Genomic DNA, 11,813 nt, shown 5'->3' on the forward strand with positions numbered 1-11,813 from the left:
CCAAGAAGGCCTGTTCCCTTTGCCTCTCCTGTCCCTGAATCTATCTTTGAGCCTTCATTTCTCAGGTGAAGTTGAAGCATTCAATGTGAACCCTCTTTTTTTTTTTTTTAAGTGTTTATTTCTTATGAAAGAACCAGAGACAGAGAGAAGGTACCCCCAACAACTGATCTGCCTGCAGTCTTAGCTGAGCTACACATCAATTAACTACGCATAGTGTTGAGAATTAAAAGCCTCATCACCACTTATTAGCAAGTGGCTTAACCTTTAAAGTCCAGGTTTCCTTATCTGTAAGTGGAAACGATACCCATTCTGACCTCCTGGGCTGCTGAGCAACATGTGAGAGAGAATTAACTTAAACCCTTGACAGGGCCTGCATATGGCAACTCTATGGAGTATTTTATTAGGTAAGAAAACCAACAAATTAGGGACCACCAGTTAGCATAATGGCTATGTCACTAGACTCCCATGTAGTCAACTGCAGTTTGAGTCCTGGACCCAGGGGCTTAAACTCAGGTCAGGTGCGTGTGTGCTCAAGACCCTGAGAGGAGAATGGAGGAGAAGGAATTGCGGCATGGCCACTCCGCCTCCCCTGGGGGAGGTGATTTCTCATTTTCTGTCTCTTTATCTCTCTGTCTTTCTGGTGAGCGCATGCACCCTCTAGCAAAATCCTCTCAAAAAAAAAAAAAAAAAAAAAAAAAAAAAAAAAAAAAAAAACCAGAATTAATTTTATACAAAGCCAGTAAAATTAAAAAATGTACTTCACTTATAGTTTAATAAAATACTCAGAAGCCTCCTATGGAAATATTATAAATGTTATCATTAACGAGCTAAATGAATAGGACACAACTCAAAATCCATTCCTCCTGAAAAAGACATTTCCCTCACATTTACTTAATTACTTCAATTAAGTAGAAACAACTAAGGTTGCATCATTTTCTGTAAAATAAAAAACATAGCAATTTGTTGTTAAAAACACATTAATAGGGGCCAACAGGTGGTGTGGTGTCTAAGGTACTGGACTCCCACATGGCCAACCATGGTTTGAGATGTGGACCAGGTGGCTTGATAGGCCTGTGTCTGCGTGTGCCCTAAATCTGGAGAGGAGAAGGGATTGTGGTGTGGCCATCCCCCCTGGGGGGTGATTTCTCACTTTCTGTCTCTCTCCAATGAGTGCATGTGCCCAATGGCAAAAACTTAAAAAAAAAAGAACCACACAAAACCACATGAATGCACTGATTTATATTAAATATTGAGCATAACACTACCATATAACCTTCCACTCATGCTAGCTCCATACTGTAAGGACCGGGGTGGGTTCATCTACTACTGTTACAACAAACACTTATCCTGGCCTTGCAGCAGAGTACTTGATTCCCCATATTTCTTCATTAGGCAGGAAATAGAGAGTATTGTCAGAGACTGTCTCCCAAATCCCCTCTTCAGACAGATAAAATTGACTGTTAACTGCTACCAACCACATGTGCAGGACCAAAGTGTCATGAATTAAAACAAAATTCACACAATCAGTAGGCGCTCCTTGGAGACAGAGGCTAAGAAGAGGAGATGCAGGGAAGACGAATCCATTCAGGGTCTCCACAAGCCCAGGATCAGGCTGACGGATGCCTTTATTCCGCTCTTAAAACGGTGGAGCGCAATCCTACACAGATCTCAGTGTCACCTACAGGAACTGCCTTCAAAATTAGTCTGTATGGTCAGTACAACCCATCATCAGAAGCATTTATGGATTGTTCTTGATTTTGTTTTTCCAGTAGCACTGTAGAATTCCGCTTGAGATGGATCACCCCATAATACATAACCAGAAGGGATGAGAAACTCACGTTGTGATGTGCCTCCTGGTCAACCCATGTATTAGGAGCATGCTTTATATTTACCCAACAGAGCCAGTGCCCTGGTGTAAACTATCTCTGGGAAGAGCCACGTGGGCTCCCCTAAGACGGTAGTGAGTGGCAAATAGGCATGCAGACTCTGAGTCGGGGGATCTCTGTGCCACATCTTCCTCATCTGTGAAATGGGGACAAGTCTACCTCTCTCGGAGGGTGGCTATGCAGCGTGGATGAGCTAATGTCTCAGAAATGCTAACACAGTGCCTGCCCCCAGCGATCACTTACTGACTTTACTCTTGCTGGCAGAATCATTAACAGCCAACTTAGGTCAGTTTTGTGTAAAATTAACTGACGAGCACAAACAAAGTTATTTGAAAAAACTGGTTTCACATCCCTTTTCTTATTTATGATGTTTTTTGGAAAGGTTTAAACACAATTTCTTAAATTGGGTCAGCTGTTCTTAGAAAACGTTTCTCATGTTCAGTCAGCCACGGTGATCCAAGACCAGGCTTTATTGTATAAAATGCGGAAGCTGTGCTTGTAGCTCAATAAAAATAACAACTCTCTTAAAACAAAAATTAATTAGAGAACAACAAACCAGGTCAGTAAAACAGTCCCCATCTAGGGGCTGGCAGGTAGTGTGGTGGTTAAGGGCACTGGACTCCCACATGGCCGACCAGAGCTCGAGTCCTGGACCTGGCTGCTTGCTTTCTCACTCCCCACCCCTTATATTCCCTGCCCCTCATTGTGTCCCTCTCTGGTCAAATTTAAAAATAAATAAACAAAGTTAAATAAAATAATTCTTAAAAAAAAAGAAAACAACAGCAATGAAAACAAACTAAAAGTCCTCATTTTTCATCTCAGAAATACTTTATTATAGGAATCAGCAGTTGGCATAATGGCTATGTCGCATGTAGTTGACCGTGGTTTGAGTCCAAAACCCGGTGTCTTAAACTCACGCCAGGCGTGTGTGCATGCGTGCCCAAGATCCCAAGAGGAGAATGGAGGAGAAGGGATTGTGGCATGGCCATCCCCCCGGGGGAGTGATTTCTCGCTTTCTGTCTCTCAGTCTCTGTCTTTCTGGTGAGCGCATGCGCCCTCTAGCAAAAACCTCTCAAAAAAAAAATAAATAAAAGAAAGAAAGAAATATTTGATTATAATATTTTTCTCTGAAAAATGTTGGATCATATTTTCCATTCTCTAGATATTTTTTCTATGGAAATTCTGAAGAATAACTTCTACAGCTTCTAAAGAAAGTCATTTGTCCTCTCTGGTTCTAACTTTTACATAACAAGTTAAGCATAGGAGTGGAAAGTTTACTAAGACTCTTTTCGTGGGTGTGCAACATAGCTATGGCTAGATCAGAAACCCGTATTTTTCCATTTAAGGTATTACCATTATTCTCCACAAGAGAAAGGGTTAAAAAGTCAACTGCTTTAGAAAATGAGGATAAGTGGATATTTACAGGACAGTGTTAACATGCCAGGTCAATGCAGCTATGAATAATTTCTAGTAAAAAGTAACTTTGATTTTGGTGATCAATATAAAGAATTCTATACTAATTTCTTAGTGTGAACTCAAGAGAAAAAAAGCTACATTAATTACTTTTTAGTAATTACTTTCTTACTTCCAGAAAGCCTAGTAAATAATTCTTTAATTCATACTTTTCACTAATTGATCTTGAGCTGTTCAGCATTTTTCCAAATGCTAAACAGGTTCAAAACTTATTTTAGACTAAAAATAAGTTTTTCTTTTTAAAGTTAATTTAAGTAAAATTTTGGGTAGTCGGAAAAGTCGTGACATGTATTTTTTTTAAAACAAAAATGAGCCATGACTTTTTGACAACCCAATATATAATATAAGATTATGCTTTTAGGGTAGAAAAGATAATTTGCTTCCACTTGGGGAAAAGCTTAATCATTAAAGAAAAAAGCACTTCCCTCTGATTTCCAAGTGCTTGCAGGATCCTTTCCCCAGGTCCCGGGACACAGCACGCACACCTGCACAAAATATCTGAAGTCTGCCGGCAGGAAAACGACCGTCCTCTAGTTTTGTACTTGGATTCCAGAGTGAAGCCCACTCACCAGCTTTCCCCTTTGTTGCGCCGACCTGGTTTCTCGCAAGGTGTACACATCCCCACAGACGGAGATCTCACGCCAGACCCCGGGCTGGGACTCCTCAGTGAAGCCCCCTCTCGGATGCATCACCAGGACGCCATTGGTGGTGAGTCCGTCCATGTGGCCATCGGGGTTTTTCCACTTGGCTGCCTTTTCCTGGAGGGCGTGAACAGAAAGGGCATGCTGAGGATGCCATTCAAAACCATGAGACTCTGGAATCTCTTTACAACACTGGGTAATGAGGTGAAGGTTGGGGGTAGTGATGAATTTTCATATTCTATTTGAAAATTCCCTTAGTTGTACTCCTGCAGTGCTCTTATCCTATTATCTAAAAATGCTTTTCATCTACTCACTATCTGGATGCCGAAGGAAGGACAGTCATTAAGAGAAGACTTTTTATTAGAGGTACAACATTTCAAAAATGTTAAGCCAACAGGTTGTTGTCATTATGTTTCCACACAAGCCAATGTTGAAATCCCCCAAGGTTGAAGACACAAGCAGCTGGATATAATAGCAGACAGACACTCTCAGTCCTCATGCCACAGAAAGTCTCCTCTCCTTCCTGGGTCACCAGCCCAGACACGGGGTAAATCCTTATTCGTGTGATTAGGACAGTTCCAGCCCCCTACCTGATGACTAGTGTAGGGCTGCACATGTGACTGGGTTCTGGCCAATGAGATGTGATGTCTTTCAGAGGTTTCTGGAAAAGGCTGCTTTGCTCCCTGAGTGATGAGGAAGAAGGAACACATCTGCCACCCTTTCTTGGACTGGAAGTTGATGTGAACCGACCAGCCATGCAGCTAGCCTCCCTAGGAGACCCCTGTTCCATACAACTACATGTTTTTTATTATTGCATAGGCCCTTGTGTGTGTATGTCTTGTGTGTGTGTGTGTGTGTGTGTGTGTGTGTGTGTTTTCTTTCCCCCTCAAAGAAAATCCTGATTCAAAAGGGAACTGTATTAAATCTATATATACCTATGAGGGCTGGGTTCTTAATCTGCTTTGTTCTCTGTGACGCCATATCTACATCATCCAGTTTGGAACACAGCACACACTCAATAAAATATATCTGACTCACTGACATTTTCCTTTGAGCCTTATGGTCTAGATTTAGTCAATTTATTTTTGCTCTGAAATCTTAACCTACCAGAAATACATTATATACAATGTTACTATACATAATTTTGAAAAGTAACACCTGTTACTTTTATATACTGCTACACATATTACATAGTTTTTGTTATGTTTTGTTATAATAAAAAATGAGTCTTGATTTAACAGTTTTCAAATTTCTTTTCTTTTAAAACAATCATTTTATTTAACTTTATTTATTTTAATTTGACTAGAGCGGGACAGAGAGAGAGAGAGAGAGAAAATGAGAAAGCAAGTCACCAGGTCTGGGACTCGAACCATGGTTGGCCATGTAGGAGTCCAGTGCCTTTAACCATCACGCCACCTGCTGACCCCTAACAATATTCAAATTTGTAATAACGGCTTTTCAAATCAGGCCTCTGAAAATAAAATCTCATAGTCCAGATGTATCATGCAAAGCAAGTCTTGGTCCCAGTTGAATATTCTATATCATAACAATTGGTGTTTGGAGCCAGGAAGTGGCACAGTGGTTGGGGCATTGGACTCCCATGTGGCCAACCCAATTCAAGTCCTGAACCTAGCAGCTTGAAACTCAGGCTGGGTGTGTGTGCATGCGTGTTCCAAATCCTGATTGGAGAATAGAGAAGAAGGGACTGCATCATGGCCATCCCCCTGGGAGGTGATTTCTCACCTTTTCTCTCTGCCTCTCTGGAGAAAGCACATGCCCTATGGCAATTTTTTTTTTTAATGGCAGTAGTTGGTATTTTCTTGTTATGATGTAGTTAGTGGTAGTACTTACTCCAAGAAATATGTTTTTGGAAGAGTCGAATCCGGCTGCGAATATCCGCGCTGTGTAGGGCTCGTTCCTGTCACACACGATCCTGCAGGCAAACCTGGATATGGTGCTCTGAGTGATCTGGGCTTCGTCATTGTTCTGACTGCCGGAAATGGTGTCTGTAACCACGAAGTCTATAGGGCTTTCTGTTGATCTTCCCACCTAAATAAGTCAATTATACTCATGATTAACTTAAAAATATCAGGTTGCTATATTCTCCTCATACGGAATGGACACTCAGGATCCTTTTAATAATAATACTCAGGATCCAGTCATTATTTCAGCTCTCAGAGTCAGAATTTAATAAAAAAATTTTGTTGTTCTTTTTCTTATTTAACTAGGGAGATACTATGGTAACCCACAACTGCATTTAAAATGCTTTTTACTGTATTAATTTTGTCCTCCTGTGGCAAGGAACACAGAATGGGATCCACCCTGCTAACAAACACTGGAGTGCAGAATGCAGGAAGTGTTGACGACAGGCTGCTGTACAGCAGAGCTCTAGAACTTACTCGTCTTTGCTTAACTGAAACTTTATGTGTCCAGTAGATTTTAAATATGAGAAGAAAACTCAATTTTCTGTTCTGGAAGAAAGCATTTTATCTTCCCTACACATCAGATTTTATCTCTTGGGTCCAGGTAAAAATACTACTTTCACAGGAAATCATTATTATTATTACTATGATTAATTTTTTCCTCTAGTTCATGGTGGAACAAAAGATTTTAAATAAATAAAGGACCTCTTGCCTCCCACTGTTTCCCAGCTCCACAGAGAATGGTTTTCCTCCAGCAGCGAGACTCACAAGATGAACCAGAACCGCCTTGACCCAGTCATGGAGATAAAATATCTGGCACCATCACTCAGTGTATATGAAAATGATAAAAAGGGCCGACACAAGTCAGTCCAATGTCTGGGATGCAGTCAAATGAAAGATTTAAAAAGCTTGTCTTGGCATTTCAAGTCGGGAGTTCTAAAATACTCTCATGGGGAAGTCTACGTAAAGTTGCCGATAATATTATATTGGCTTACTTTTCTTGGTAAGGTTTAAGAACTACCAGAAGACTGTAAGTCATCCCTCAGTATCCGTGGGGGACTGGCTCCAGGATCCCCTACAAATAGCGAATCCACAGGTGCTCAAGTCCCTTATATAAAATGTCATTGTTTTCAAGTATTTGCATATAACTGACACATATCCTCGCATTAATTTAAATCATCTCTAGATCACTGATAATCCTGGCTATGATGCCTATGTTTCCATGGATTCCATGTAGTACTTGGCATGTGGCAAATTCAAGTCTTGCTTTTTGGAACTCTATGGATTTTTTTTTTTCTGAATATTTTCAGTCTGTGATTGGTTGAATGGATGTGGAACTCGTGAATACAGAAGGCTCGCAGTATTTCATTAGGAAGATCTTATAGTTCTAACAAATCGTTTCCTATTCAATAAATATTGCTCTCTCCTGTGAACCAGGGACAGTTAAATATATGTTTACAAATAAGGAAAACTCTCAAAATGGAAAATTAAAACATTTATACAATGATGTACTATGAATCTCTTACTGGAAAACAGCGATAAGTGTTTTTGTACCTAAGAGACTTCCTAAATTAAAATCATTTATATGAAAATGAGCAATTTCTCACTAAAATGATATTAATGTTTTGTCCTAACAATAGTGACTTGGATTCCAAAGCAGCCAACAAGAGGGACACCAGGAGCTCTGAGAAATATACAATAAAAGCCCCCAAAAGTCACTTTCCAACCTGTTTTTATTCTGATCTCAGAATTCAATCTGAAACATAAACATGTTTAATACATTTTTATCTAAATGAAGTGAAAAAAAAATACATCACTTAGCTCCACTTGCTTTCTGGAACAATATTATTAAATTTCTTTTGTAACTCTCACATGTATATTCTTATACACAGATTGTCTCTGTAAAATCAACAGATAACAAATATCTTTTTCCTGTTTTGACAACTCTCACTGTCTTGTACAAATAAGATGTACCTGGAATAAACTAAACTGCTGGTTTTACTGAAAATCATCAATTGGAACAGTTGCATATTGCTGCATGTATGCATTTCAGGTTTAAAAAACACACAGAGATAACACGAAAACATATATAATTCATCTTTCTGAAGTTGCAGAATGTCTCCTCTACTGGTTTCATATAAAAGCTAGTCGTACGTCTCTCAGAAGCCCTGCTGATTCAGACTGCTCTCTTTTCCCCCCAAGTATATTTATCTGTTTCTTCTATAAGAAAGAGAGAAATGGGGCGGGAGAAGGCGAGAGAGGGCACCCCCAACTTAGTCTTGACTCTGTGACCCACACCCTGCTTCGGCTGGCTCTGAATCAGGGCGCACCCATGACCTGTGTGTTCAGGGAGGTCCCTAGGTGTGAACCTGGAACCCTCTCATATGAGTCAGCTTCAAAGAGCGTTGTGTCATTGTTCTACTGCCAGGCAGCTCCAAGACTGCTCTATTCTTTTAAAATTCTTTTAAAAGAAAATCAGAACTTATTGCAAAATATTTAACAAATACCTAAAGCCATAAAGGAAAAAAATAAAGGCCGCCCCAAATTCAGGAACAAATCAGTCCTGATCTGAGTGAAATGCGAAACGTACTCTAATTTCCAGGTCACCTCATAAAACCTCGAGGCCCCACAATGACACAGTCTCTGTCCCGATTTCTGTCAACCTCCATGGAAGAGGGCAAAGACTTTGCCAGTCCCATAATAAGCTCAAAGTTAAAACCCCTAGTTGTCACACAAGGGTTCCTTTTTGTCTACAGAAATGACTTCTAGAAGGGCCAGACTCTTGAGTCCACCCAAATGGATTAAATGCATGTCTTGATGAATTAACTGAAATTGACTGTAAAACATGAAATTTCATTCCAACTGGAGCATACTGCTAGGATCAATTATTTTAATTCATGATACTTATCTGGTCACATAAGGTGAGTTTATCAATTCATTTCCATTTAAGTCTAACCTCTTGAGTGCTACTCAAATTTTATACTTTAGGACACAAGGCTCATGCTGCTTTTGCCGGGAACAAATCAAAGTCACTTTCCTACTAAAACCACTCAATGTGGAAAATGTGCAGCCTGTTCTTTCTTTTGACTGTTAGATCAATTCCATCTTATTTTAAACACAGTCATTAGACAAGCCATCATATTTCTATAGTATATCTGATTTTCGTAGAGTGCTGCTATTCCTATAGTAGCTATAGCAAGAATTTCATTTCATTCAGAACTTTACATTTTATGTACGTAAGACATTAGGGTTTGCCTGGATCTCAGCTGAAGCCAGTATGGGTAAGACAATACCGAAGCACCCGGAAAGGGGCTCCTTCGCCTTCCCCGCAAAGCCTCCATCTGCATCTCCGGTTACTGTTGGCCTTCCCTCCTACCAGTGAGGATGAATGAGTGTTGCTCCTGTCTAAGACCGATCACTCCAATGACCAATACTTGGTGCCCCAACATCTCCCCTTCCCAGGCATTTCACTCCTGATATTGACCAACTCCCGATTCTTTGATTTCTTCCTTTATACTAGATGATGTCAAAAGCTCACAAACACACCCTGGAGCTTCTCAAATGCCAGTCAAAGATAAGTTTTTCTTTTGTTTGTTTTATTTTATTTTATTTAAAATTTTCAACCAGTCACTGATACCTTTAAAAAAATGCAATAAAAGCAAGTACTAGAAAAGCGATCATCTGCTTGGATAGTTCAGCTCTATCAAGTCATCACAGAAGTCTCCTAATGCCTCCTCTCGATTTCCGCCCTCACCTCATTCTGACCTGTGAACATATACTTCCCTCCTGGGGTGGGCATAGTCTGGCTGCTTGGACTAGCCTCCCATCTTTAAAAATGCCTTCCTCTCCCTGTCTGCAACCCTTAAGCCCTGGCCCCATTTCTATGACTTACTTAAACAGCAGTACTTCTTGGAAAATCTCCTAAGAGGTACTACCATTTCCTCACCCAGCTCTTCAGCTTCCCTTCTTAAGCCACTCCGACTGAGTGTCCTGCCCCACAGCTCTATGGAACCCTCGCAAGTTGAGGGTTCAACGGTACTGAACCAGAACCAGCAGTATCATTTAGATACTGCTAAATCTGGGGCTTAATACCAGCCAGCACGTTCTGGCACACCTGTTCCCGGCATAAAAATAAACACTTCCTTGGGGCCAGCAGATGGCATAGTGATTACATTGTTGGACTCCCACACATGGCTGACCACATTTTAAGTTCCATACCCGGTGGTTTGAGACTCATGCCAGGTGCATGTGTGTGAGTGTGCTCAAGATCCTGGGAGGAGAATGGAGGAGAGGGATTGTGGCGTGGCCAGCCCCTGTGAGGGGGGTGATGTCTCACTTTCCCTCTCACTGTCTCTGTCTCTGTCTCTCTCTGGTGAGTGCACACGGCCTGGGACAAAAACTTATACAAATTAACAAACAAACACTTCCATACTAGTTGGTAAACAGCTCTCTTCCCTTCTCATTCTGTTTTTTTCCTTAGAAAATCTCAACAAATCCCCTTCATTAGTCAAAAAACCCTGATGGCTTCTCTTGAGCATCAGGCTAGCACACCCACTCTCCACTTGAATGTCCAGTAGACATCTCAAATGTAACATGTTCCAAACAGGATTCAGATGCCCCTCCCACCTCTGGATTTCTCTGTCAGTGACTGGCATCCACTTTGCTCAAGCTAAAAGCCAAAACACCTAAGTTATCCTTGATTTTTCCACTTTCCTCCATGCTCACATTAGCCTTATAAATCCTGTCAGCCGTGCCTCCGACCCGGTCTTCGGTCCTTTTATCATCTTCCCTATTTCAGTTCCAGTTACCATCATGTCTTACCTGACGCCATCACCTCAGCCTCCAAACTGGCCTCCCTCTTTTCACACATCCTCCTAGCTAGATTCTTCTCCACACAGGAGTTAGAGATATGATATATAGATATATTATGTAGATATATCTATATATAATACACACACACACTTATACCTCTCCTCTCCTTAAAATCCTCCACCAGGATTGACTTTCCTCAATCCCTACACTCCTATAACGCAACCCAAACTCTTACCTGGCCCAAAGGCCTAATCTCTCCAGCTCTTGGTCCACCTCTCTGAGTTCATCCCATTTCTCTTCCTCCCTCCTCCATTCTGCTTTGACTTGGAGCCTTTCACCCAGTCTCCTCTGCCTGGAATGCTTGCTTATTTGTGGTCCGTCTACCTCTTCCAGAAAGAAGGTTCCATGACAGGAGCCTTCGCTATCTTATCCCCAATAGAGGATACTACCAGAGGAGTAGTCAGTGAAGCTAGTGGGTCCTTAAGAAGTTAAAATGATGAATGGAGTGACGCTGAGCCTTGTAAGATACACACACATGTGGCACACACATGTGCATCTGAACAAGTACGATGTTTTAATACCTACTGAAAAAAATGTAGCTATTCTTTAAAATTTTTCTCTTAACTAAATAAATACTAATTAAATGTTACCATCTAAAACTATGAAAAATCAACTATGTTAAAAACTGAATGCAGAGGCCAGTAGGTGGTGTAATGGTTGCATCATTAGACTCCAACATGGCTGGCCGTGGTTCAAGTCCTAGATCCACAGGCTTAAAACTCACGCCAGGCGTTTGTGTGTGTGTGTGTGTGTATGTGTACCCAAAATTCCAAGAGGAGAACAGAGAAGAGATTATGGTGTGGTCATCCTCCCCTGGGAGGTGATTTCTCGCTTTCTGTCTGACACATGCCTTACAGCAAAAATCTCTCTTAAAAAAACAAAACAAAACAAAAAACAAACCCACAAAATAGGACCCAATCCAAATACCCAAGTCCAAAGACTATGAAATTGAGAATTCAAAAAAAAATAAAAAAATAAAAACCTCTCCAAGAAAAAAAAAGGGGGGGGGGGACCAGCCA

General features: G+C 40.9%; 1 protein-coding gene across 1 annotated transcript in view; it reads right to left on the reverse strand.

The window, feature by feature from the left end:
* PELI2 (pellino E3 ubiquitin protein ligase family member 2) overlaps positions 1-11,813 on the reverse strand; it is a gene marked incomplete at its 5' end in the record, with an annotated part of 194,231 nt that overhangs the window by 8,289 nt on the left and 174,129 nt on the right. Inside the window, 2 exon segments of the mRNA XM_006144864.2 lie at positions 3,929-4,117; positions 5,852-6,049. Of these exon segments, the coding sequence (XP_006144926.1) occupies positions 3,929-4,117; positions 5,852-6,049 (387 nt within the window).

This window comes from Tupaia chinensis, unplaced genomic scaffold (genome assembly GCF_000334495.1).
Source record: "Tupaia chinensis unplaced genomic scaffold, TupChi_1.0 Scaffold000133_1, whole genome shotgun sequence".
NCBI classification, from domain to species: domain Eukaryota; kingdom Metazoa; phylum Chordata; class Mammalia; order Scandentia; family Tupaiidae; genus Tupaia; species Tupaia belangeri.